The sequence below is a fragment of the Moschus berezovskii genome, chromosome 19, assembly GCF_049115385.1.
Source record: "Moschus berezovskii isolate FMDL1 chromosome 19, NW_MosBer_1.0, whole genome shotgun sequence".
Lineage (NCBI taxonomy): Eukaryota > Metazoa > Chordata > Mammalia > Artiodactyla > Moschidae > Moschus > Moschus berezovskii.
Window position 1 is genome coordinate 71,921,647 of NC_142478.1, and position 27,184 is coordinate 71,948,830.

The following is a 27,184-nucleotide window of genomic DNA, read 5'->3' on the forward strand; positions in this document are numbered from 1 at the left end:
TTGAGTCAGTGATGACATCCAACCATCTCATCCTCTGTCCCCTTCTCCTGCCTTCAGTCTTTCCCAGCATCAGAGTCTTTTCCAGTGAGTCAGTTCTTCCCATCAGGTGGCCAAAGTATTGGAGCTTCAGCTTCAGCATCAGTCCTTCCAGTGACTATTCAGGGTTGATTGGTTTGATCTCCTTGCAGTCCGAGAGACTCTCCAGAGTCTTCTCCAGCACCATAGTTTGAAATTTGACTTTCAAGTTAAATTTAAAACTGAAGCCTGGAATCATTACTAAACTTATCTGAACTGATCTGTGGTTTTAAATTCACCAATCGTGTATCTCTCTAGTAGGTAAAAGGTCAAAGTTACTCAGTCGTGTCTGACTCTTTGCGACCTCATGACTATACAGTCCATGGAATTCTCCAGGCCAGAATACTAGAGTGGGCAGCCTTTCCCTTCTCCAGGGCATCTTCCCAACCCAGGGATCGAACCCAGATCTCCCGCTTTGCAGGTGGATTCTTTACCAGCTGAGCTACCAGGAAAGTCCACGGATACTGGAGTGGGAAGCCTAGCTTTTTGTTCTCTGTTTTCTTCTCCTGGTGGGTGCAGTGAACTCTGTTTCACTAAAACTTTCATTCTCCTCATCCTCTTCTGTAACCACAGGCATACTCAGACTTAAAGATTTATCTTCCATGTGTATGTTCTGCATGTCACCTCTGTCTCTGGAAGACACTTTGCTTCCTGCTGGTTTCGACGTTTCTGTTTCTTCTTTTCCTAGTTGCTTCGGTTTGTACTTGGCTGGATTCAGAATCAGAAAAGTCAGCTTTGACCTGACAGTGCCTTCTTGACTTCGCTGCCTGGACAACAGCTGAAAAGGCCTCTGATTTTATCTTCGCGAATGATTCTGCCCTTTCACATCTCTGATTGTTGTGAATCTCTCTCACTCTTTTCTTCTTCACCTTTAACTTTCATTTTTAAGGGCGGATTCTTTCTGTCTTTGTGCCACTGCTGGTGCTCCAAAACTATGTTCTTGATATTGTCCAAAAAGCCATCTTTTATCAAGCTGAGGGATTTTTCCGGGTTGGATTTGTCAGCTGAAATTACGTGTTTCGTTCTCCGATAATGGTCGTGAACGTTCATCATTTCCTCTAATACATCAGAAGTGATAAGTTTCGTTACATCATCACTTGGGTCCTTAAATTCTTCGGAAATTTCAGCTTGTTGCACTTTTTTCTTCATTCTGTATGACAGCAATTTAGGCTTTGCTGTAAAGTGAAATGCTCTGTCTAGTCGTAGTTTCCTAAAAATATAAGGTGCATCAAAATGTTGTGCACTTACCAAATCTTGCTGAAATTTTAAAATTTCACACCAGTCCTTCAGGACAACTCTAATCTTTTGTTTTGGTTGACACAGTTGCATGTTATATAATCCATATAGCAGATACAAAGCACCAACTCTGATCTGGAAGGTGTATGGAGGTAAAAAATATCGCCAAGCAGAAGTCAAAGCCTCTTTTGTAAACGTGTTCTTTTCTAAATTTCTCATTCTACCACAGAAGATGGTTCCGAACTTCGTATCTGTCTAGTATCCTACTCCTATTGATCTGTGAATAAATTGGTCTCATAAATAAGTTTAAAAAGACTTCAGCCTACAGTAGTTCTCATCTACCTGCAGACTTTTTTTTTAACCAGTCCTACTCACTTGCACCTATGCCTCCCACCCTTGTTAGAATCAGTGTCATTCTCATTGATGGCTGTGCGTGCATGCTAAGTCGCTTCAGCTGTGTCCGACTCTTTGCAGCCCCATGGACTGTAGCCCTCCAGGCTCCTCTGTCCATGGAATTCTCCAGGCAAGAATACTGGAGTGGGTTGCCATTTCCTTCTCCAGGATTGATGACTGTGAACCTTAATCAAAAGGTCAAGCCAGAAACACAATATTTAAACCTTCTTTCCAGGCTAGGGTCTGGGTTCTACATGAGATGGTTTGCATAAACACATAATGCTTTAGCTCTCTTGTGCTGATAGCTTTTTTTTTTTTTTTTTTGAAGAAGTGCACTTTTAAATATAAACTACAGTTTTCGCAGAGACCAGGGCATGAGTTGAGTAATACTTGGTCATGGGTGATGTTTCAGAGTCTGTTCCTCTCGCTTCATGTTTAGGCATTTGAAACTGAGCTTTGTACCACTGGCATTGGATTTACTATTGTTTCCTATTCGTACCTCTCCATAGAGTTCTTATTCTTGGTTGTTGGAAACGTTCGTAATCATTGATAATTGCTGAATATCAACAGCAAGCTTGGTGCTAAAAAGCTTCTATTTTTCATTAGCATGATAAATCACAATTTTTGTTACACTAGCGAGTTCATTATTATAAGACAACTCGTGATTATTAGGAGTAAAGAACATGATCGCAATGACAGAACCTGAGTAAGGGAAAAGAATGTGGCAAGAGCACAGAAATTAAGTGTTAAGTGTCATTGACATCCCCGAAAATGATTTTAAGATACAGAATGCAATGTTAAAGGATTAAAAGAAAATTTATTATAGTAGCGAAAAAAATACTCCACTGTTTATAGAAAACCGTCTGAATCTCATAGACTCGGGGGGTGTTAATCCTGAAAGCCCACTTGACAATTGTGGAAGCTGAGACCCAGAGAGGTTAAGTGACTTTCCCAGCACAGCAGGTTTGGGTGCTTTATAGTTGTTTGACAAGGCTGTGATTGCCCTCATGTTGTGAGCTAAATTCCAAAGACAGAGACGGTCTTCGCTTTGGGAGGACTGTACTACTTTTATAGCATATAAACTACTGATTCATTTTGCTTTGTCATCTGTCAGCCGGCTTTCAAAGCTTCAAGCCCTCTTTTTTCATGGCGTCATGAAATCTAAGCCTTGCATGGGGGCCATGAGAGATTGACAGATGAAGAAATCAAGGCCCAGTTGAGCTGAGCGGCTCACCCACGGTTGAGGGCGGAGCTTTGGTTTGTTTTCATTTTAAATATCTTGGCTGGGCCACACAGCGTGTGGGATCCTAGCTCCCTGACCAGGGATCGAACCTGTACCCCCTGCATTGGTAGCTGAGTCTTAACCACTGGACTGCTAGGAGGTCTCCCAGAGAGGGCAGTTTAGGACTCGGCTTCCCTCTCTGGGCTCACGGTAGCTGCCAGAACCTGTCTCCACTGAAGCAGGAAACATGCCAGAAGCTGCAAACTTAAGGACTGTTCTCCCTGCACTCCACCCCCCACCCCTGCAAAAAAAAACACAAGACTGCTTAGAGTTTAAAACCTCTTCGTGGCTCCCTAAGGTGATGCGATCTGCTTCCTACTGGTCTCTTGTTCTGAGGAAATTTTTCTTGGTTGGCTCTTTGAGATTTAGATTTCCTTGGCAAGGTATTTTTAGAGAGAGGAGATCAGTACGTGTCACTAAAGGCGGGCAGAGGGATATATACCTTCAGGCCCAATTATGCAATTAGTATTTTAATAAGGAGCGTCATAAATTCTTGCTTCATTGCAGTCGTTACCTAGAAGATTGTTCTGCTCAGAAGCCTGATCCAGGCGTCATCATCATCATATCAACATCATTAGCCAACCACAAGCGTTTGTGAAGTGGCCACAAATCGATTATGCAGTGCTTGCTTGGGTCCCAGGAGATTTAGAGCGAGTGAGCGAGCAAGAGAGAGTGTATGTGTGTGTGTTAGCTCTTGCCTTCAAGGAGTTTATGATCTGCAGAACTACGGGAAAGACAGGAATCTTGGGGAAAGACAGATAACCCAATTTTTTCCATGTATGTAAGTGCATATTGGATTTCCCAAGTGGCTCAGTGGTAAAGAATCCACCTGCAATGTAGGAGACGCAGGTTCCATCCCTGATCCAGGAAGATACCCTGGAGAAGGAAATGGCAACCCATCCCGGTATTCTTTTTTTCTTTTTTTTTCACACCACGGACAGAAGAGCATGGCGGGCTACAGTCCATGCGATCTCAAAAGAGTCAGACACAACTTCGCGACTAAAACCACAAAAGTGCAAGTAACTCACATGTCTGGTGTTATATGCTGGGGAAGGAGACTGATGAGATAAGGAAGGAACCTAAGAAAGGTCTGACTGTGGGAAAATGGAAGCGTATGGTTGTGCTGAGCTGGGAGGACGCGGGCTGCCTTGTAACAAGGCGGGGCAGTTGGTTGGAAGAGAGAGGCAGTGATTGGTGGAGGGCCTTGAAACCAATAATTTAGATAGATTGGGCATATTAACAGCAATGATCGGAGGACTGGGAGAGGAAGATTACTTGCTGTGGTTGATGATGGCAGAAACTGACAGGGCAAGATTACAGCTGAAATGTTTGGTTTGCAAAAGGGCGGTTTCAGGTTTGTGTAATTTTGCACAGATCAAGATAAGGGATTTGGGGGTCATGATTGGTACAGAGGAGAGATACAATTCTTTTTTGGCTAAAATCCTGTTTCCCCTTTTCCCTCAGAAATAACGGCTGAGTAGGAGTGGTGTGTCCTAGCCAACTCATTGGAAAAAACCCTGCTGCTTGGAAAGATGGAATGCAAAAGGAGAAAGGGACAGCAGAGGATGAGATGGTTAGATAGCATCACTAACTCAATGGACATGAATTTCAGCAAACTCTGGGAGATGGTGGAGGACAAGGGAATTTGGCGTGCTATAGTTCATGGGGTTGCAGAGTCAGACACAACTCAGTGACTGAACAACAAGTGGAAATATCATAGTTGAGGCTGCATTTCATTAACCTAGCCTAGGGAATCATAGCTTAGCCTAGCCGAGCTTTCTTGTTGTTTAGTCACTAAGTCGTGTCTGACTCTTTTGTGACACCATGTACTGTGGCCCGCCAGGCTCCTCTGTCCATGGGATTTCCCAGGCAAGAATACTGGAGCGGGTTGCCATTTCTTCCTCCAGGGGATCTTCCTGACCCAGGGGCTGAACCCAGGTCTCTTGAGTCTCCTGCATTGGCAGGTGGATTCTTTACCACTGAGCCACTGGGGAAGCCCAGCTTAGATCTGCTCAAAACACATTAGCCTTCAGTTGGGCAAAATCATCTCTTTAAAAATAAAGTGTTTTTTGAGACATCTCAAATAAAAGAGGGAGTGATGTGTCCTCATCACGATAGGGAACACAGACATGAGACACAAGCCTGGTGGGTTTTTTTGGTTTTGTTTTGCCAGACCACATGGCATGTGGGGTCTTGGTTCCCTGACCGGGGATTAAACCTGTGCCCCCTGCACTGGGAGCATGGAGTCTTAACCACTGGACCACCAGGGAAGCCTGCAAACCGGAATAGATTTTAATGGAACTCACTATTCACTACTGCGCAGCAAAATCATCTTTATAACTCTTTCCACTGCGTGCGTCTGCTAAACGGAGGTGTTAGGCTTTTTAAATTTTAATATTTATTTATTTGGAGATGCTGGGTCCTAGTTGCTCCATGAGAACTCTTGGTTCCAGCATGTGGGATCTAGTTCCCTGACCAGGGATCGAACCCACACCCTCTGCATTGGGAGCTCAGAGTCTTAACCACTAGACCATCAGGGAAGTCCCTGGGAGCTGTTTGTTTTTTTCTTCAAAATGGACAAATAAAAGTTAGTCGCACTTAGGTTTGGATCTGGTACGGCAACATCTTAAATTGCCAACTGTTCTCTGAGTCGGTTCTTTTAGGGCAGCCGTGGCTGTAGAGGTCAGTTAGGGATGCGCATTGAGAGAGGTCACAGCCCTTCTGGCTCTGTGCTCCTGAAGCCATGGCAAACACGCGGCACATGTCCTGAGCCCTGGGAGGTGCCGTTCCTTCTGTTGCTCTGTCTGTGAAGGATCCGACCTTTCGGCAGTTTTTACAGCAAATGCTGGGCAGTTTGTGAGCTAATTAGGAGAAACCCTTATAAGTGAATGCCAGGTCCCTTGGTTCTCTGTTGTCTTCTATGGAGTAGACAGCCAGTCAAATAGCCTCCCTTGGGTGGCTGATAACCCTGTCCCCTGACCTCTATGAAACGGGCTGTCACCTCCCTGCCAGCTTCTCCAGACTTGAGTCTTTGCTGTAAGGCTGAAGTGTCTTCTAATTCGCAGACGTTGCACCCACGGCAGTCACACTCCGTTCTGTTTCCTCGGGAAAGTTTGCCCCTGTCTGTTTGTGGCCTCTTCCTGTGTCGTGTCTGGCTCTCCACGCACCCTGCATGGTTGTCTCCAGTGAGCACAGGGATTAGAGAGCAATGGGAGAAATGCGACTCCATGTCTGCCGAAGCCCAAATCCAAGTGGTTGCTTCAGGACTGTGAGTCTAAACCTGGCCCGCCATAAGAAGAGGCCGTGGATTTGTATTCACGTTTCCCCAGTTAACAGACCCCGATCAGCCCCTTAGGTTATTGTTGCCAGTTGCTTCCAGCAGCAGGAGAAGTGCTGCATTCCCGCTACGTCCTCTGCCAGGGAGCTGTAAGTGCTTAGCGCTATTTCCTTAAACCATTCGAGCTTGATAAATGACAAGCACTTCACTCTGGGTAAAGCTCATAAATTCAGCCCCTACCAAAAATAACAAGCTGACAGCACTTAGTCCTGTTTATAAAGTTCATACACTTCCATCTCTGATGGAGGTGTGGGGTAGATCTGGGAAATAGCACTGCAGCCCGTTAAAGTAATGTGAGCGCGCAGCCAGGATGCAGCACGATGCGCTGGGCGCCCTGCCTCCCTGCCAGCTGCCCTGTGCACCACGGGCACTTGAAGGATGCGGCTGGAGCCCACACGCCGTGGAGTCCAGAGTCCTGCCCCTCCCACAGATGGCCTTTCTCACTCCCTCCACCGCCCAGCTTCTCTCTGCAAGTGAGCCCCTGCTTCCTCTTCCCTGGGCTGCAGGGAGGCAGTGGGACACGTCCCTTCAGGAGGAAGAGATGGATTCAAGCAAATCCATCCATCAGCCCAAGGAGCTGTTCTCTTTCTGGCAATCTGTTTGGGAAAAATGGCAAACCCTCCCAAAAGAAGGGCCTGTTAAGTGCAAAGCCTGAATGACTTATGTTCTAGCAGGTGTCAGAAGAGGAAATGTTTTAATAAAAAAAAAAAAAAATAAGGGACTTTCCTGATGGTCCAGTGGCTAAGACTTGGCACTCCCAAGGCAGGGGGCCTGGGTTTGATCCCTGGTTGTAGAACTAGGCCCTGCGTGCCACAACTAGGAGTTTGCATGCTGCAGTCAAATAAATATTCAAATGAATAAATAAACAAGAGAGTCATCCCACTGGTTGTGGCTTTTTAGAGACCTGGCAGGTCTTGTTGGGGGGAGGCTGGGAAACAGTGACCCAATGACCCAGGCCCCGGTGGGCTGAGGAGGGCGTGAGCCATCACAGGCGGGCCTGCAGCTGTGTGCTCAGTACCGCACTGAACATTCAGTACTGCAGACAGGACAGCCACACTGCCTCTCAGACACCAGAAGAGCGCAGAGAACATTCCTTCCCTTTGCAACAGCTTGGACCCGAGCCGAAGACGTGCTGTTCCCTCCAGCTGGCACGACCCCCCCTCCTCCGTAATTCCTGTATCAGAGGACCAACTACCACCTGGCTTTGGAGACCCAGCTCAGACCCAGCATCTCCCCTGGGAGGCCCCTCTCTCCCCACCAGACCCCCAGGCCTGAGCTATATACCCCCCAGACCTCTGTTCTATGAGCCTTTGCCAGGTTGCACTTTGCTCCTCCGTTCACCTGTCTTCCCCATCAGCCATGAGCAGGGACAGAGTCTTGTCCCGGATCCCTCGTTCATCCCTGGGGCCGAGCGCAGTGACGAGGACCCAGTGGGTGCTCAATAAATGTTTGTCGAGTGAGTGATGGCGTGGTTAGCTCGATGAGAATTGATGGTGCCCTCCCCGATCCGCCATCCATCACCCGTGGAGTGGAACACGACTGGGAGGCTTTAAACGATGCCACTTGCAAACGTAAGGAGAAGAGGCGGGGTTAGAATGAGTAATCGTCCCCTTTTATTGAGTATTTACTGCGGCGCCTTCTCAGGCTTTTAAAATGTATCAGTGCACTTAATCCTGAGATCAATCTGCTAAGACAGGTTCTGTTCATTATCCCCATTGCAGAGCACAAGGAAGTTCAATAACTTGCCGAAGGTCACACGGTGGCAGTGAAGAGATTCATACCGAGGTTAGATAACCATGGTTTCTCTCTGCCTTGGAGGCTGGTTCCTGGAAAGAATTAAGCTCGAATCTCCAGAGGCATCCATCTTGTGTAACGGTTTAATTTCTCTCCTGTGCATGAAGCTTGGGTACGAGTCATGTTCCATTGCAGGGAGAAAGCAGAAAACAGCCCCTTGGATAACTTTCTGTGGTGCACGAGACAGGCAGGGTTAGGTGACAAAAAATTGGTTTGCTTATTTATTAAAGTCTTCATCGAATTTGTGACAATATTAGTTATGTTACAATATCATGTTCCAATCTTTCGGCCTCGAGCCATGCGGGATCTTACCTCCCCAACCAGGGGTCAAACCCACACCCTCTGCACTGGAAGGGGGAAGTCCCTGAAGAGTTGGTTTTAGGCGGTAGTTGAAAGTATGGCGTCGCAAGTGTTCCCCAGCCATGCTGACTACAATACTGTCATTTCCTGCAAGGACCACCTAAGCTGCTTGGCCTCTAGAGCTTTGCATATGCTCTTCCCTCTGCCTGTCACATACTTCCCTGCTCACTCCTCCTTCCCCAAGTCCGGTCCTCACTTGGCTTCCCTTTTCCACCTGCTCAGATGCAGTTTCTCAGCCCTCCCAGGTAGAGGGTCCCTTCCTGCCCCCGATGTCCCTGTCATGGGCCCTCACAGTGCCGTAGCGCTGACAGCCACACCGGGAGCTGACCTGTGTGTGGGGTGAGAGGAATGATCACCCGTTCCTGACAGGTTCCCACTCCGGGCCTGTTCTCTGAGAGCGGAGACTGTCTTCTGTTCCCCATTAACCTCCTGTACCTCATCTGGTGCTTGGACACAACGTGTGTTCTCTAAATGTTTGTTGAAGGTGTGGATGAACAGGAGTTCATTTTTGCTTTACACTTTTGAGCCTCAGGGGTTTTTTTGGCCACGCCATAGGGCATGTGGGATCTTAGTTCCCCAACCAGGGATCCAACCCACGTCCACTGCCTTAGGAGCATGGAGTCTTAACCACCTGGGAAGTCCAGAGTCAAGGGCTTTTCCTTTGTTTTGGAGCCAAGGGTTTTTTAAGTGGTCAAATGTGTTCTGTTGCACAGCCATCATTTGCCACGTCTTGTGTGTACAAACTCGGCGGGCGCCATGGGGAGTGGAGAGATGACCTGTGTCACTCCTGTCCCGAGGCGCCCACTGGTGCTGTGGACCGGTGACAGAACTAGAGGCAGGTGTGGTCACGTGCTGCCGAGTCCAGGGACGCCCCATCACAACCCAAGACCTCCCTCCTGCAGGGTGTCCTGCGAACCGCTGGGAGCAACTGTGAGCAATGATTCTTGTCTGTGAAGAAGTAGAAACCCACGTTAGGAGGACTGAGCAGGCCACCTGCCAACTCTGGGGGGAAGGCATGTCGAAAAGTGCAGCCCTGTGTAGGTGACAGCACGCTGGAGGTTACGCGTAACCCAAGAGAGACTCTTAATGACTTGGGAATAGAACACTTTACTTTATAAATAGAGCGGAGACTTAAAATCAGCTGCATTTAGGACACCTCTCCCTGGTTTCCTCGGGCGCCTTAGTTAGCTTCACTTTGTCTGGAACTTAGTTACTCATCTGTTTCGCTCAAACTCGGCTGCTCCTGCTTCTCCCATCTTCCAGCCCTTCTTTCTTGGAACCGCCTGATGCTCAAACCCAGGAATCCAGGTGTTTCTCTCGATGCTTCTGTGGTTCTCAGCCCTTCTCTCCTTCCCACCCGCCTTCCTCTAGGCAGGACTTGCCCTCCCTCTGGCTTTCTTGATTCCAGTCTCCTTTGGGCTTCCCTGGTGGCTCAGACGGTAAAGACTCTGCCTGCAATGCAGGAAACCCAGGTTCGATCCCTGGGTCAGGAAGATCCCCCGGAGAAGGGAATGGCCATCCACTCCAATTTTCTTGCCTCGAGAATCCCGTGGACAGAGGAGCCTGCTGGGCTATAGTCTGTGGGGTCTGAAAAGAGTCAGACACGACTGAGAGACTCACACTTGCCCCAACCCATTCTCCACCATATTGTCAACCTGCACGATCCCATTATCCATCTGCCTGAGGGTCTTTGGCCGGTCCCCTCCACACCCCCCCAAGTTCAGGCTGTCTTGTCTCACCTCTGCCAGATGACCTGCATTTCTTTGCAGAGATCAGGACATTTGTTTGCTTTGAGATGTATCTCCTTTCCTCCTTTAACTAATTCTCCTCTGTTCTGTAAAGCTTCTCCCCACTTGGGTCCCTGCTTGAGCCTCTGGCAGGGAACATGCCTCTGGCATTTCGCGTGTCTGATGTTGCTGGGCGCGTAGGATGTGCTGCCTGCTGAAAGATCAGCGGAGAGGACAGGGGTTCGCTGGTGGCCTAGTTAGGTTAGGATTCTGCGCTTTCGCTGCCACGGCCTAGGTTCGATCCCAGGTTCAGGAGCTGAGAACCCACTAGCTGTATGATGTAGCCAAAAAAAAAAAAAAAAGATTAGATAGGAAGCAGAGACTTTAATTCACCTTGAGCTGTAAAGGAATAATATCAGGCTCTTGCAAGAACAGGTTTTATTTTAAGGTGGGAGAAGAGTGTTAAGACCCCAGTCACTTACTGGAAAAGATGGCTGGGGAGTGCTGGTAGAGAGCAAGCCAAAAGGAAACCCCACAGAGCAGAAAAAGAGGCGATCTGGGGGGGTTTGCCTACCTTCAGTTCAGTTCAGTCGCTCAGTCGTGTCCAACTCTTTGTGACCCCATGAATCACAGCATGCCAGGCCTCCCTGTCTACCACCAACTCCCGGAGTTCACTCAAACTCATGTCCATCGAGTTGGTCATGATGCCATCCAGCCACCTCATTCTCTGTCGTCCCCTTCTCCTCCCACCCCCAATCCTTCCCAGCATCAGAGTCTTTTCCAGTGAGTCAACTCGTCCATTAAGAAAACGGCCAGTGTCTACTGTAGCAGGCTGCCAAGGAAGGTCTCCTTATTTATACAAGAAGGGGACAGGTCTGCAGTAGGTAATTAATGACTCAGACTCATTTCCAATTTGACATCCTACAGTTCTTAGAGTCGAAGTTGAAAATCCAAGACAGGCATTCTGAGTTGGTGTGAGAACCACCCCTCCCCCAACACACACTTCATTGCAAGCCCCATGGGAACAAAGACCTTGTCTCTGCCTTCAACAGAGATAGTTTTGCATTTCGGAAACAAAGAGGTAGAAAGGAATACAGGAAAACTGCCTTGATAGGAGATTGTGTTTGAGAATTTAAGCTCCCAAGTCAGGAAATCCAGTCAGCATCCTCTCGGGAGTTAGGACGCACTGCACACCCCCCAGCAGACAGCCCCTGCCTGCCAGAGCCTGCCCGGCCGCCCCCGTGAGTTATGGCGGATGGGGAACCTTTACCTTGATCTTCTGGGCCTCTGGGTGTTTCACATCTCCAAGTTAATGTCTGCTCTTAAGCGTTACATTATCTGGTAGCAAGGTAGTCATTTATAATTTATATACTATGTGCCGGCTTAAAATAGAGACAAGAAGATCATCGGCGTTCTGAAGCTCCTAGTTTTCCAAAATAACATTTCTTCGGTGAAGTCTGCTAGTGGGAATTAAAAAAACCTGCCATGAATTAAAAAGCCCTTTGTCCTGGAGTCAGGCTGGGACACAGATGTGCCAACAAGCATTACTAATAAAGACCTCCACCTCTGGGTTGGCGCTGGGGCCCCACTGAAGTCCCAGAGAGGGGGCGGGAGCAGAGTTAGAGGGACATTTGGAGAAGCGGCCCCCGTGAAGGACAGCCAAGCTGCGTCTTCACCCCCTGCCTGCTGAGTATTTATTTATCTGGCCCATCAGGTCATAGTTGGGGCAAGCGGGGTCTTTTGTTACAGCCACTGGGCTCAGTTGCTCTGTGGCATGTGGGATCTTAGTTCCTGGACCAGAGCTCGAACCCACATCCCCTGCATTTCAAGGTGGATTCTTAACCACTGGACCACCAAGAAAGTCCCTGTGCAGCAGCCTTTGGTGTCCTTCCGTGGAGGCTGCTCCTTTGCTCTATTGATGTTGACGGTACAGACCAGGATGGGCTTCCCCGTTGAGTTCCTTGTAGGGAACACACTGTCCACTCACATACTTTAAAAATAGAAAAATCCTGCTTGAAAAGCCCTCTGTAGAGTCAGATCTTAGCAGAAACGAATCGAATCTTAGAGGTCTCGCTTGTTTTTTTTTCCCTTCTTTTATAAGAAGTCTCTGAACCCGAAATTTTCCCCAGTGCTTTTTCATCATACATCTGGAATATGCCGGGACCTTGGGTGGAGATTTCTCTCATAAGGGCAGAAGAACAGATGCCCCTCTGAAGTCGGATGTCCTTGCTCTTCTGATGTTTGATGACCTCATAGTATTTGAACCCTCCATCTGTGACCGGGGTCTCTGTGATGTGGCTTCCGCTCATCTGTGTACCCAGGTGTCCGTTCAGATGTCCACCTGATACTTGGGTGCCTCTGGGGTCGGGGCGAGGGGCTGCTCTGGAGTAATACGGGAACATCCTGCGTGATATAACTGGAGAGCCACAAGGTGGCAACGTTTACTAAGCTGCTGGGCATTTTCTTCCCTTGTTATGATGTTGAACCTGCTTTTCCAGCCATAAGATTGAAGAGCAGAGAAAAAGCGTTTAGCAGCCATTGCTTCAAGTTCTTCTGAAAGGGATGCCGTGGAATTAGCACATGGCAGTGTATTCCTGTCTGTTTGTCCCCTGGGTTTCCTGTGAAATTGCTGTGTGACTATAGATGGGACCCCTTCCCCTCCAGCCTCCGTTACACATTTTTATGGAGGGAGACTATGATTTTGCTGGCTGGTCTCTGATGGTGCCTTTTCCCCTTGATTTGTGACTTTGATTACAACTTCCTCCCCTATATTGCTTTTAAAAACATCTAGTAAAACTTATCTTTACATTTTAAAAAGCTAGCCTTCTATCGAAGGGCAGAATCGTGATTAAAAAGAAGATCGACAGTAAGATCTCGAGGAAATGGATGTCCCTGGGAGCTCACCCGGGTTAACTGGAGAAGCTCGACTCTCCTAAATGCGGTTGCTATTTACCAGCTTTCCAAAATTAGCAGCTTTGGGGATATTAAGATCTGAAAGGAACTGTCCAAGGGAGGTATTGTGTATGCTTTGCAGCGATTAAGCCATTAAGCTCTAATTGGTATTTTCCCACTCATGGTTTTGTGTAGGAAGCTTCACAATTATTTAGGAATTCTGTGCTCATCAGCCATCTCAGCATCGTGCCCACCTTTCGGAACCTGACAGCAGGGGCACAGAGAAAAGGGTTTTTTCCTGTGAGCAACTCAGGCTCAGCCGGCTTCCTCTGTGGGTTTCTCCCCTTGCAGATGAAGTGGAAGGGGAAGGACCTGTTTGACTTGGTGTGCCGGACCCTGGGGCTTCGCGAAACCTGGTTCTTCGGCCTGCAGTACACAATCAAGGACACTGTGGCCTGGCTCAAGATGGACAAGAAGGTGGGCCCGGACCCCGATGACACTAGTGGGGCTGGCGTGGGCTCCGAATTTCCTCTGAGCGTGTGTCTAGCTTGTTGCTCATCCTCGAACGTTACAGGTGACAGTAGGGAGAGGGGCGGGCCGCAGAGGAAGTCACGTGGGACGTGGGTCTGGGGAGGCCCCTCCTCTGCCCTCCAGGCCCGAAGAATCCCCCAGGACTGACCTGCCACCATTCCTGGCTTCTTCGTTTGTCATCGGATGTCACCTGATTGCTCCAGGCTTTATGCCGGTCAGTAGACTGAGCCAGGAGCCAGGCTTTGTGAATAAAAATTACTATTGTATTATCTTCCCACACCCCAACAATTTATGTCTTTGAAAGGTTTTTTCAGGGCTCATGTTCTTTAGGGAATTTTTTTCGAGTCTTCTTGAGAAACACCATGGCCAAACTCAATTTACTCATTACCATGATCTAAGGAATAGAGTGCCCTGGTCCCCACAGTGAAGGAAGAATGTCTCTTTTGTTCTCCTGTTTCCTGGGGCCTCTGAGGCCTGGTGGACAAGTCTGGGCTCCCAGCAGTTATAATGTGGCTCAGAAATGGATATAGCCTTGGGGACCTGCCCTCTGCGTGGGTTCTTATATGCGCACAGAGACACTGTCACCTACTTACCTACCTACCTAACCGCGGAGATGCTGCGAGCAGGGCCAATCGTATTTGTCAGTAACTCCTAAAAGACCCGCGAACCTCAGAGTGAGTCGTGTCGAATTTTTACCCCAGATTACCCCCTGCGGTTGCTTACCCCATCTTATTATCTACTACTTGGTATGATAAACAGTGCAGGCCTTCTGTCTTTCACCAGTTTGACGCTGAACCCAAGTGTTCAAATTGTGTTTACATATGTAAATCCAGATCTTCATATTGGGATGGCTGCCGGTTATAAATTTCACGTGGAAATTCCCAACAGTCATGAACGTCCTTGATCAGGTTTATTTTGAATTTCTCAGGCACCGAGGCCAGGAATTTGGGCAGGAGCCTGGAGGGTTACCCTCCAAAGACAGCAGAACCATCGGTATCATTTTATGGCTCTCAGCAAAGTAAATTTGCAGTCGTACCTGAGTGTCGGCCAAATGGATATTAGATCGGGGGGCCTCAGGAGCCATGGAGCCTGCTGCTCAAAAGAAATAAATTATGACACATGTTAATGGAGCCTTGTAGCCTGTCACATGGAATGTTTATGTCCTGAGATGAAATTCATTCTGGAGAGCAGATGGCTCAAGCTTTCCAGTGGGTGGATGGAATTGTTAGAAGATTAAAGGCCGCGTGGTTTACTGGCTGCACTCAAGTAGTTCATGGGGGCCCCTCTAGAGGTTCCTTGAAACACAGGGTTGCCCCGATGGACAGGTTTCACCTCTTGTTGCTCAGTTAATGATGAGATGATTCGACAGAGATCTGGTTTATCATCTCTAAGCTCCATTCTGCTGTGGACTTAAATGCTGGAGGTAGGCAGCAAGACCAAACAGTAAAGGAAGATTCCGTGACTTGAGAAAATTCAAAGACCTTCGGCCTACTGTAAAGGATAGTGCCCAGGACCCTCAGGTTATAAATTTCTAGTTGTTAGCTATCTCTGCGGCCTTGAAAACATTGGTGCCTTAATATCTTAGCTTCACTCACCACTTGAGGGAATTGATTCATTTTGTGAGTGAACATCACCTCCCGTTATAGGTGGCTCTGTGAATGCTTCAAACTGTAAAATCACAACACTTGGGGAATGTGACGAATTTAGAAGGGAGAAGAATGTTTATACACTCCCTGCAAAAGGTTCTTTGATGGTGGCCCCAGCAGGGAGAGGGGCCAACCTAGCTTGTTTTCTTTTCGTTCTGCGATCCCATAGGTGCTGGATCATGACGTCTCAAAAGAAGAGCCGGTCACCTTTCACTTCCTGGCCAAATTTTATCCCGAGAATGCCGAGGAAGAGCTGGTTCAGGAGATCACGCAACACTTATTCTTCCTGCAGGTACCCCTTTCCAAGCTACCCCCCAAGAGGCATGGCCACAGAGGCAGTCTGGACCGACATGCCTCCACGTCCTGAAAACTCTCTCTGTCTCTCTGGAAAGCCAGTCCCTCTGGTTCTGTAATGAAAAAACAAGCTTCAGAACAGAACTCTGCTTGAGTGATGAGAATTAGTGTCAGATGAAATTGCAGAAGTGTGACGGTGAAAGAACCCATGCCGGTAGCAGCTGCCTCACTAGATCCATCTCTTTGGAGAGGGATCCCGTTTTGTTCCCCACTAACTTAAAATTACTAGGTAGTTGCCCCGGAAGTCTGAACAGAGAGTCTTGCAAGCAATAGTTCTTCCAAAAGTTCAAAATTCACTCTCATGAAGGTGGGACTGCAGCACTCCATTGACACTTGGGATTCATCACTCTTTGTCTGGGGTTGTCTTATTTCCCACTTACTCCCCCTTTAGAGTGTAAGCCTCTTTAAGGCAAGGTGCACTGAGTGCACGGTAGCCATTCCGTAAGTCGCTGTTCCACCGAATTGAAGAAATCAGGAGATCCATGATTAGAGGGTCAGGGACAGCTAGAGCTGGCCCTCTGGAGGGGCAGCCGGGGGCTGGAGTGAGGGTGAGAACGCTGTCAGTTTTGTTTGTGTTCCTACTGCTTGGTCAGAGTGCTTCCCCAGTTCCAGGGTTAGTTTTTGTTTGTTTTTTTGCTGTATCTTGAGGTATTTGGCATCTTAGTTCCCCAACCAGGGGTCGAACCCATACCCCCTGCAGGGGAAGCTCGCAGTCTTAACTGCTAGACCAGCAGGGAAGTCCCTCTTGGTTGGTGCTGGGTGCTGGAAGATCAGTGACAGGAAAAACCCTGCAGGGGCATTAGATATATGATTTCCTGGTGGCTCAGACGGTAAAGCGTCTGCCTACAATGTGGGAGACCCAGGTTCAATCCCTGGGTTGGGAAGATCTCCTGGAGAAGGAAATGGCAACCCACTCCAGTATTGCCTGGAAAATCCCATGGATAGAGGAGCCTGGTAGGCTACAGTCCATGGGATCGTAAAGAGTCGGACATGACTGAGCGATTTCACTTTCACTTTTCCCAGAAATAGGCATATAGGCTATCACCTAGTCCTCCTATGGGGCTTTCCGGGTGGTTCAGTGGTAAAGAATCCACCTGCCAGTGGAGGAGATGCTGGTTCGATTCCTGGTTGGGGAAGATCCCCTGGAGAAGGAAATGGTAACCCACTCCAGTATTCTTGCCTGGGAAATTCCACTGACAGAGGAGCCTGGCAGGCTACAGTCCATGGGGTTGCAAAGAGTCAGACATGGTTTAGCAACTGAACAACAAAACAAAAATTTACCCCTCCCCCGAAAAAGTGTGTACGTATGTGCATATGTATATATATTCCCTCTACAACATTCCCTCTCAGCTTTTCTATACTGTGGCTTAAAAACCCAAGGGCTAGAGAGTTGCCCTGCTTTAAATGAAGCCACACAATGACCTTCTGGGCCCCAGAACGTCCCGGCCTTATAGAGATGGCTTTCTTGGAAGCAGTGCCTACTCCTCATTCGACTTTGGCTCAATTTCCCCTCCCACTGAAATGCTGGAGCACTCTCACGGCTGAGCAAGGCAAAATTTACTACTTTTATGAATCTGGTGACTGTTGACGTCTGTGAAGGAGAGTTGGCTTTCCTGTTGTGTTTATTTCAGCCTGCCCCCAGTTGAGGAGGCCCTCCTGCCTCTCTTGTCTGGAACATCCCCCTACCCCACCAGGCTAAGAAATTAAATGCCATGAGACATGTTAATTCAACATTATGGCTTAAGAATTATATTTCCAGGAGCTCACATGGACTTAAAGGTTTAATCGATCAGGCTTTTATTGCTTCCCCTTTCCTTAGAGCAGGCATATTGGAAGCGATGGCTTTCTCCCTGCAGTCATAACTCAGTGGCCTCGCCGACTGTGGGCTCGTGTTGAGACTCCACTTGGCCTGGCTGTCCGTGTGCTCAGCAGGGGCCAGGCTGCAGTCTTGGCCTGTCCCCGACACCCCCTCCAGTTCTCGGCTCTCCTCCATCACAGCCCAGTCTCTTTCTTCACCACCACCAAGACTGTTTTCTTCTTCAGCATTTGATCATGAACAGAAGAGATAAGATATGGATTTTCCTTTTTTTTAATGCCTAGCCACCTTACCAGTGGCTGAACTCCCAACTTGTCAGCAGCATTAAAAAATTTTTTTAAATCATACCCTTTGTCAGAAAATCATTAGCAGGCAGGTGCGGCAGGGCTCGTTAGAACACCCTGTGGCATCGGCTGCAAGCCGCCCTCACGGCTCCCCTCCGCACGCACGTTGTCACGCCTCCCCTGTCGCCCCTTGCAGGTGAAGAAGCAGATCTTGGATGAAAAGATCTACTGCCCTCCCGAGGCATCTGTGCTCCTGGCTTCTTACGCCGTCCAGGCCAAGGTAGGCTCAGAGAAGACACAGGCATTCTGAGCGTTAATGCATATCGTGGGATCAGGCCAGACATCCACTTCTCTGCACTTTGTGGGCTTCAGAGAGACTTCCCCCGGAAAGCGGGATGCTCTGGGACGTGTGGGCTTGGGGACCACGCTCACTGTCCCACTTCTGTACCATCTTGTGAGTGTGTGTGTCTGTACCAATGATAAGCGTACAGCTTGATGGATTTCCTGTGTAATCCTCTTTGCACATGTGGTTAATTATCTTCACCGTGCCAACCTCTCTTTTCATTAACCAGGAAAAATGAATTTATTGTCTCCAGTTTTGGCCAGACATGGCCTTGAGGTCAGTAAGGCCCAGGTCCTCACTGCAAACTCATCTTGTAAGGACCAGCGGCCCTGTGTGTCGGGACCACACCCTAGAGAATGTTCTGCTTCATGCACCCTGACGGGCATGCTGGCTCTGCTTATGGTGGGCACTGCAGGCCCTCAGGCCCACTGAGCCCAGCTGAGCTGTCTGGTGACCTGAGAGTCTTTCACAGAGAAATGGCTGCAGTTTGGGAATGGTGGGGTGGGGAGCAGTGCTCCTATCCGCTCTGTTTTTATCAGATGAACCATAGGGTCTACCCAGGATGCTTCATGCTCCTCAGGTTTCCTGCTTTAGTCACATGCCACTTGCTCTTTATTTTTTTTAGCTTTTTAACTTACCTTGGAGTATAGCTAATTAACGATGTTGTGATAGTTTCAGGAGAATACCTGAAATGCAAAGGGACTCAGGCATACATATGCTTGTATCCATTCTCCCCCAGACTCCCCTCCATTGAGGCTGCCTGTTGACATTGAGTCGAGTTCCTTGCTGTGCACACCAGGCCCTTATAGGTCATCCGTGTAAAATGCAGCAGTGTGTGCATATCTATCCCAGACTCCCTAACTGTCCCTTCCCCCCATCGTTTCCCCCCACATGCCTTTTGCCCTTGGCCCCTTCACTACCCCCTTTCACCGCAGCATGGGAAGAGGACCTCAGAACTGGGTCACTTTCGTTAGCTTTGTGATTTTGTACAGTCTTTTCAGTTATCATTTTTCTTTTTTTAATTAGAGGTCTCCATAAAGCCATTTCCCTGAAACGTTCCAGAAATTAATAAGACCCTCAACTTCTTAGCCCACTTTTTAAGGGGAGCTTAAGATAATTTCAGATCAAAGCCAGGAAGGAAAAAAACTGGCCCACCGTTTGGAGGAGAAAAGGGTCTGTACATGCTCATCACACCAACGGAAGCATCAGGGTCGCTGGATGACTCTTCTAATATTTGCTGAGTATTTGCCGGCCGGAGAGGAGGCTGTTGACTCTGTCACGGATACAGACATGAAGCGAGCATCTCTGTCCTCAGCGGTTTGTTCAAGGTCATTTGGGCAACCTTGGGTAAAGCTCAGGGCAGAACCCGCGGCCTTGGGATTGCATCTTGTACCTTGCCTATCCCGCTGCCCTGACAGATGAGTAATTGAGAAAACAAAATGGGCCTGGATTCAACTAAAACATATGCTTCCTTTTCTGCTTTGATTAAGAATATTAATAACAGGGAAAAAAACTTGTCCTTTCAATCAGTAGCGCCCTGACAGTGATGAAGCAGGTGTTGTCACTTTCATTAAATCTGAGCACTTCCTGGCCCGGAACCGAGCTCCTCTCCCTCCTGCCTTCTCCCCAGCCAAGAGGAGGCCCAGGCTCCCAAGTATACCACCTCCCTCTGAAAGACTTCAGTTCTCAAAGGCCACACTGTCTTTGCACAAATTGGGGGGGGGGGCCCCAAATTCAAAGGCCACTTGTGGGGAAAAAAAATAACTTTTCAGGGAACCAGCAGATGTTTGCTTAAACAGGTTTCACTGTAGGAAAACCCTCCTGATTTGGATCCTCCTAATTTAGAGGTGAAAGTGATACACAGACAGCGTATGTGGTTCATATGGAGAAGCGTGTTTTAACTTTTTCCCAGTGTAAATTGTCACAGTCATACAAACAAAGGTGATCTGTGGCTTCGAGTCTGCATTTGGGAAGCTAAGGATTACTGGACCATGCTTCCAGTTTCTAGGACAGCTGTTGATATGAATAGGGTGCCTCTGATTGTAATGTTGATCCAATCTTACACGTCTGAAGCGTTTTACCATTTTACACAGTGTTATGACATGAATATTTCTTGAGATTCCTCAGAGGAGTCTTTTCCGGAAGCTAAGGATCAGGAAAGGTTAATAATTTGTCTCACAATACTTGACGTTAATTCTGTTTTAATTGGAATTTATAGCCCACTATTTTTTTGAGGTTTTTTTTTTTTTAATGCGTGTACCATTTTAAAGTCTTTATTGAATTTGTTACAGCACTGCTTCTGTTGTTTATGTTCTGTTTTTTATTTTTATTTTTTTGCCCAAGAGGCATGTGGTATCTTAGCTCGCTGACCAGGGATCAAACCCGTGCCCCCTGCGTTGGAAGGCAAAGTCTTAACACTGGTCCACCAGGGAAGTCCCCCTATAGCCCACTTCCTGATGGACAGGGTTTGAAGGGAAAGGGAGCGAGAGAATGGAGCCAGGATGAGAACCCTGGAGTCTGATCGCCTCACCTAGCTTTCGCTCACACCATGAGAGGGGTCTCTGAGCACTACACTGGCACCACCCCTTTCACTACATCCCAGACTCATTTATATGGTCACACCCCTCCAAACTTTTCAGTAAATTGTACCCGTTCCTTCCAGTATATTCCATTTCTTCTCTTCCACAACCTTTCTAAGACAGACAGGAACTGTAAAAGTGTGGTGGGGAAAGTGAATTTGAGTACATTAACACATGGGATGTAATTACGCACTAATGTATGCATTACAGTGTATCAGCTGTTCAGCTGATATAGACACAGTTCATTCCAAAGCATAAAGAAACAATTACCCTTAAAGCATAAATACAAATATTAATCACATGGTTCAGTTAACAAGAACCATATTTCTTAGTTGGAGTTTAGGTTATATTTCAATTAAAAATCTGGGCTGTTTTTTTTTTTTGCCTAGTCATGTGACATACCAAACCATCTTGCAATGTCTTAAGCCACCTGTTGGATTTCATATTGACAGTCTAAAAATGTGTTCTTATTAAAAATGACTTGGAGAGGGAATGGTATATAATTCCCCAATCTTGCAGGGCTGGCCAGCAGATTCCTAGTGCTCGGAGAGAGGAAGGACTGGTGGGAGGGAGAGGAGGCTTGTTGTTTCTTAGTGTGCTCTGATGCCAGTCAAGGGCAGAGCGCCAGAAGGTGACTAAGAAGTTGGGTATCTGTCAAGTGTAGGTAGAGCGAGTGTAAGAGTTGAGTCTGGAGAGGTCTGCTGGGATCAGATCATAGAGTCTTAACTTCATCCTGCGGGTGATGCAGAGTCAGGGAAGGGTTTGTATTTTAGACAGATCCTTTGGTGGCTGTGTGAAGGACAGAACGGAGGAATACCAGTCTGGAAGCATGGAGACCTGGGAGAAGGCTGCGGAGGTCATCCAGACAAGACTGTGGGGTTCACACCTTGGGCAGTGGTCAGCTGGATGGGAGGAGACTGACTTTAAAATATCCAGGTAGAGAGGACTTCCTTGGTGGCCCAGTGGTGGAGAGTCCACCTGCCAGTTCAGGGAAAGCGGGTTCAATCCGTGGTCCGGCAGGATTCCACATCCCAAGGAGCAGTTGGGCGGGTGTAGCACAGTTACTTGGAGAAGGCAGTGGCAAGCCACTCCAGTACTATTGTCTAGAAAATCCCATGGATGGAGGAGTCTGGTAGGCTGTAGTCCATGGGGTCGCTAAGGGTTGGACACGACTGAGCGATTTCACTTTCACACATTGGAGAAGGAAATGGCAACCCACTCCAGTGTTCTTGCCTGGAGAATCCCAGGGACAGGGGAGCCTGGTGGGCTTCCGTCTATGGGGTCACACAGAGTCAGACACGACTGAAGTGACTTAGCAGCAGCAGCAGCAGCAGCACAGTTACTGAGCCTGAGCTCTCGAGCCTTTCGGGCCACAACTAATGAAGCCCTCATGCCTAGAACCTGTACATCTCAACCAGAGAAGCCACCACAATGAGAAGCCCGAGTGTCGCAACTGGAGAGCAGCCCCCATTTGCTGCAACTAGAGAATGCCTGTGGGCAGCAGTGAAGACCCAGCACAGCCAAAATAAATAGTAAAATGTTTAAAAAATAAAAAATATCCAGGAAGGAAATGTAATATCTAGGAAAAAAATATTCAGAAGGCAAAACTTGATATAAGTGGTGCTGTCCTCTGCATATCTCCCTTTTGGAGGGACTTACCATTTTACAAATGGGTATTTTCTCTCTCTCAATGTTGATTTTGAGATGCGTCATGTTGGATGTGTAGATGTAGTTCATTGATTCTAACTGCTATATGGTAGCCATTGATGAATAAGCCTAATTTATTTTTCCATCCTCCTGAGGAGGAGGTAGGTTTAGTTTCTGCTGCTTCCCTATTGTAAGCAGTGTTTTACTGAAAACTCTTTATATGCTTCCTTGTGTACATGTTTTAAAGCTTTTTCCCCTTAAGGTACATCTCTAGAAATAGAATTGCAGATACATCCTTGAATATAAAGAACTCATAAGTTTCTAAGAAAAAAGACAGCAGGAAGATGGGAGCAAAGGGTATGAATAACAGGCAGTTTATAGAATATGAGAAGAATCTGTAAATACAAAAAGATGCTCAGTCTCACCAGTAACCGAGAAAAAGAAGAATTAAATGTGGTGCTGGTGGTAAAGAACCCACCTGGGAATGCAGAAGACCTAAAAACCTAGGGTTTGATCTTTGGGTCAGGAAGATCCCCTGGAGGAGGGCATGGCAACCCACTTCAGTATTTTTGCCTGGAGAATCCCATGGACAGAGGAGCCTGGTGGGCCATGGTCCATAGGGTCGCAAAGAGTCAGACATGACTGAAGTGACTTAGCACACATACACACATGAAATATTTCAAACCCATGAAATTGTGAAAGAATTGATGCTTTTGAACTGTGATGTTGGAGAAGACTCTTGAGAGTCCCTTGGACTGCAAGGATATCCAACCAGTCAATCCTAAAGGAAATCAGTCCTGAATATTCATTGGAAGGACTGATGCTGAAACTCCAGTACTCTGGTCACCTGATGCAAAGAACTGACTCATTGAAAAAGACCCTGATGCTGGGAAAGATTGAAAGCAGGAGGAGAAGGGGACAACAGAGGATGAGATGGTTGGATGGCATCACAGACTCAATGGAGATGAGTTTGAGCACGGTCCAGGAGTTGGTGATGGACAGGGGAGCCTGGCGTGCTGCAGCCCGTGGGGTCGCAGAGTCGGACGCGACTGAGCGACTGAGCTGAAGTGAAACAATAAGGCTGTACTGTACAGCACAGGGTTTGTTGCTGTTTGGTTTCTAAGTCATCAACTCAATGGACATGCCTTTGTGCAAACTCCAGGAGATGGTGAAGGGCAGGGAAACCTGGCATGCTGCAGTCTATGGGGTCGCAAAGAGTCAGACATGACTGAGCGACTGAACAGCAGTTGGTTTACAGGAGCTCCATATATTATGAATATTAATCTTTTATCTTTTTTTACATGTCAGTCTTGTCAGTCCTTTTCTTTTTATGTTTTAAGTGACTTTTGATTTCAAATGATTTCATCAACCTTAATATACACATTCTTCAATATTTTATCCTGATGTTTTTATGGATTTCTGTTTATAAGTTTAAGTCTTTAATCCATTCGGAATTTAGTGACTGGTGTGTGGTAGGGATCTGACTACTTATTCTATATATGTATTGATTAGACCTTTGTGTTTTGTGAAATCCTATTCAGAGCCTTTAGTCTCATTTTTCCTATATATAAGCAGAGGAAAGTATGGGTTTCTGTTTAAGAAGTGACTCTGAGAGTCCTTTAAAAGGTGGACTCCTTTCTTTCTTTCTCATTTCTTTTATTGTGAATAAACCTGTCACAATTTACCCCAGAGAAAAGTGGATACCTTCAGACTCTCTTTAAACCATACATTAGGGATGGAAACATGCTATTTATAGCAACAGAGACTATTTTCATTTTAAACTCTGAAGTCGGGGATGGGGGGCTGGGAAACTGCCTCAAACCTCCAAATTTCTCACAAGTTGGCAGAGGTGGTAAAGTAAAACTAATGAAAACGAAAAGCTTCTGGGAGAGAAGTTTAAGATGCAGAGATCCACATATCATTAAACTCTTGACTTCCCTCATCATTCACTGGCAAATTGGTTTCTTAAAATTTAATTTGGTCTCAACGTGAACCGATTCCTCTCTCCCTGCCCTAAGCATGGACGACATCACCCTGAGCGTCCTGGGTCTTCCCCGTGCATGCTACCTACTCTGCGCTTAGGTTTTTACACCCTCCGGACACCATCTCTTGACACGTCCTTAAAATTCATTAAACGACCAGCCGCCCCATTATTTCCCCTTGAGAGCTTAGAACATCTCTGCCGCTCTGTTTCCTTTTCCTCCCAGGAGGCCGGTGAACTCCCTTCTCGGATTTAAATTCCATTGGTTTATATCAGGGGTGGACCCAGGTTTTGTGGGGCCAGAAGCTTCTGTGATTTAGGGGGTTCTTTTAATGCAAGAACACCAAATTATGAATATAAAATTAGGTCAAGGCCCATGCAGGTGCAGAGGCCTGAAACCCGAGCCTCGTTATAGCTTCCCAGCAGATTTACTCCTGCTTGTTTTATCAGGGACCCTCTGTGCATGAAAGTCGGGGAAACAGCCGTCTGCATCTGTGGGGTGGTATGACTCTCCTTTATGTTCACCAGCTGCCACAACTTGAGGATCTTCTTTTGTTTTGTTTTAAAGACGTTTAAGAGCAGACTCATACCTCAAGGTGGCTTTAATGTCCGAAGTGGAATTAGTCCAGGGGAGAAGCTCCTTCAGCAGCGTCCCTGCCACCTCCCCGGTGCTCAGATGTAACGTTTGATCAGTGCCGTAGCTGGGAGCTCAGTATGATAATGTGGGTCATTACTCTTGCAAGCCTTTGGAACCTGAATTTACAGCTCTCACTTTGCATATCTGCTTGCAGAAGCACTCAGAGAGGTTTGCAAGTACAGCGAGGGCTTTGTTTATCATTCTGTCCCTCCAAAAATCAGAGATGCTAAGAGTGACCAGTGTCTTTATAAATAACACAGGGTACGACTCAGTGACAGCTGAGGCATTGTGAGCCGGGCACTGCGCAGAATGCTTCCCTGACTCTTCATCCTTGTCACACACATACCAGGAGGCAGGCGCTAGTCTGACCCTTGCTTTCCAGACGGGGAAGCTGAGCTTTAGAGAGAGGGTTCCCTACTCGAGGCCTCGGGACAGTCCAGAGCGCCCCTTCAGAACCCTCCAAGACAAACGCTCTCCTCTGACAATTTGGAAGCGGGCTTGGAGAGGTGGCATGACCTGAGTTTTTATCTTTTGACATCAGGTTGTATTGAATGCTGTGTGTTAGAGTTTAAAAAAATAAATTTATGGGTATTCCATTTGATCCCCCAGGGGAGTCCTGTAAGACATGCACTGTTATTATCCCCATTTTACAGATGAGAAAACTGGTACACAAAATGCCCAAGGACACTGCTAAGAAGTGAAGGAGCTGAGATTGAATTTTTTTGAACTGAAAAAACAATGCCGTACAGTTCTGCTATTTGCAAGATAATTATGAGATTCCCAAATAGGAAAAGGTGTACGTCAAGGTTGTATATTGTCACCTTGCTTATTTAACTTATATGCAGAGTACATCATGAGGAACGCTGGGCTGGAAGAAGCACAAGCTGGAGTCAAGATTGCTGGGAGAAATATCAATAACCTCAGATATGCAGATGACACTACCCTTATGGCAGAAAGTGAAGAGGAACTCAAAAGCCTCTTGATGAAAGTGAAAGAGGAGAGTGAAAAGGTTGGTTTGAAGCTCAACGTTCAGAAAACAAAGATCATGGCATCTGGTCCCATCACTTCATGGGAAATAGATGGAAAAACAGTGGAAACAGTGTCAGACTTTGTTTTTTTGGGCTCCAAAATCACTGCAGATGCTGATTGCAGCCATGAAATTAAAAGACGCTTGCTCCTTGGAAGGAAAGTTATGACCAACCTCGATAGTATATTAAAAAGCAGAGACATTACTTTGCCAACCAAGGTCCGTCTAGTCAAGGCAATGGTTTTTCCCGTGGTCATGTATGGTTGTGAGAGTTGGACTGTGAAGAAGGCTGATCGCCGAAGAATCGATGCTTTTGAACTGTGGTGTTGGAGAAGACTCTTGAGAGTCCCTTATACTGCAAGGAGATCCAACCAGTCCATTCTAAAGGAGATCAATCCTGGATGTTCATTGGAGGGACTGATGCTAAAGCTGAAACTGCAATACTTTGGCCACCTCATGCAACGAGTTGACTCACTGGAAAAGACTCTGATGCTGGGAAAGGTTGGGGGCGGGAGGAGAAGGGGACGACGGAGAATGAGATGGCTGGATGGCATCACCGACTCTGTGGACATGAGTTTGAGTGTACTCCGGGAGTTGGTGATGGACAGGGAGGCCTGGCGTGCTGTGATTCATGGGGTCGCGGAGAGTCGGACACGACTGAGCGACTGAACTGAACTGAAGAGATATTGATCCTTGGGACTTTTACAGAAGAGTGATATGGGAAGAAGGCATGATTTCCAGTTGATGATAAACATCTCTTTTCAATCCCATGAGTGTCTATTGAAAAACACACCAGAAATCTAAACTTGAGATTCTTGGGAATGAGAGGGGTGGGCCATGTCCTGATCCAATTTGGTGGGATTTAGAGCCAACAGCCAAACCTTTTTTTTTTTTTTTTTTGCCAGTGTTGGTAGTGAAAAGCATAAATGTTTATAGAAGAGTATACTAAAATGCTGAGCTTTGTTGTTTTGGATCAAGAGGAAAACCACTGAATGCTAATTGACAAGAGACGGGGCTTGATGTTCTATATATTTTATGGTTAGTTTCTTTTTAAAAAAACTCCTTCCTTTCTGATTATTTCCTGTTCAGACTAACTTTCTAGGAAAGAAAGAGATAATTGTTTTGAAATCAGGAAGTTCCAAGTTATTGTCCTCTGTGGGTACGTGAAAATGCAGAGCCGATTTCTGGCCCTCCTAGTGATTCTCTCTGCAAATTTAGGAAAATCAGTTAACCTTTTTTTTTT

General features: G+C 47.1%; 1 protein-coding gene and 1 pseudogene across 7 annotated transcripts in view; one reads left to right on the forward strand and one right to left on the reverse strand.

Annotated features, from left to right (window-relative positions):
• NF2 (NF2, moesin-ezrin-radixin like (MERLIN) tumor suppressor) overlaps positions 1-27,184 on the forward strand; it is a 68,815-nt gene that overhangs the window by 8,614 nt on the left and 33,017 nt on the right. For 5 of the 7 annotated variants that reach the window (XM_055404456.2, XM_055404457.2, XM_088828314.1 and 2 more), the window contains exons 2-4: positions 13,448-13,573; positions 15,443-15,565; positions 17,924-18,007. In XM_055404456.2, coding sequence (XP_055260431.1) covers positions 13,448-13,573; positions 15,443-15,565; positions 17,924-18,007 — 333 coding nt within the window. The remainder of the gene's footprint in view (positions 1-13,447; positions 13,574-15,442; positions 15,566-17,923; positions 18,008-27,184) is intronic. The other 2 variants (XM_088828312.1, XM_088828311.1) reach the window with 1 other exon arrangement.
• Positions 554-12,606, reverse strand: LOC148774917 (snRNA-activating protein complex subunit 1-like; annotated as a pseudogene).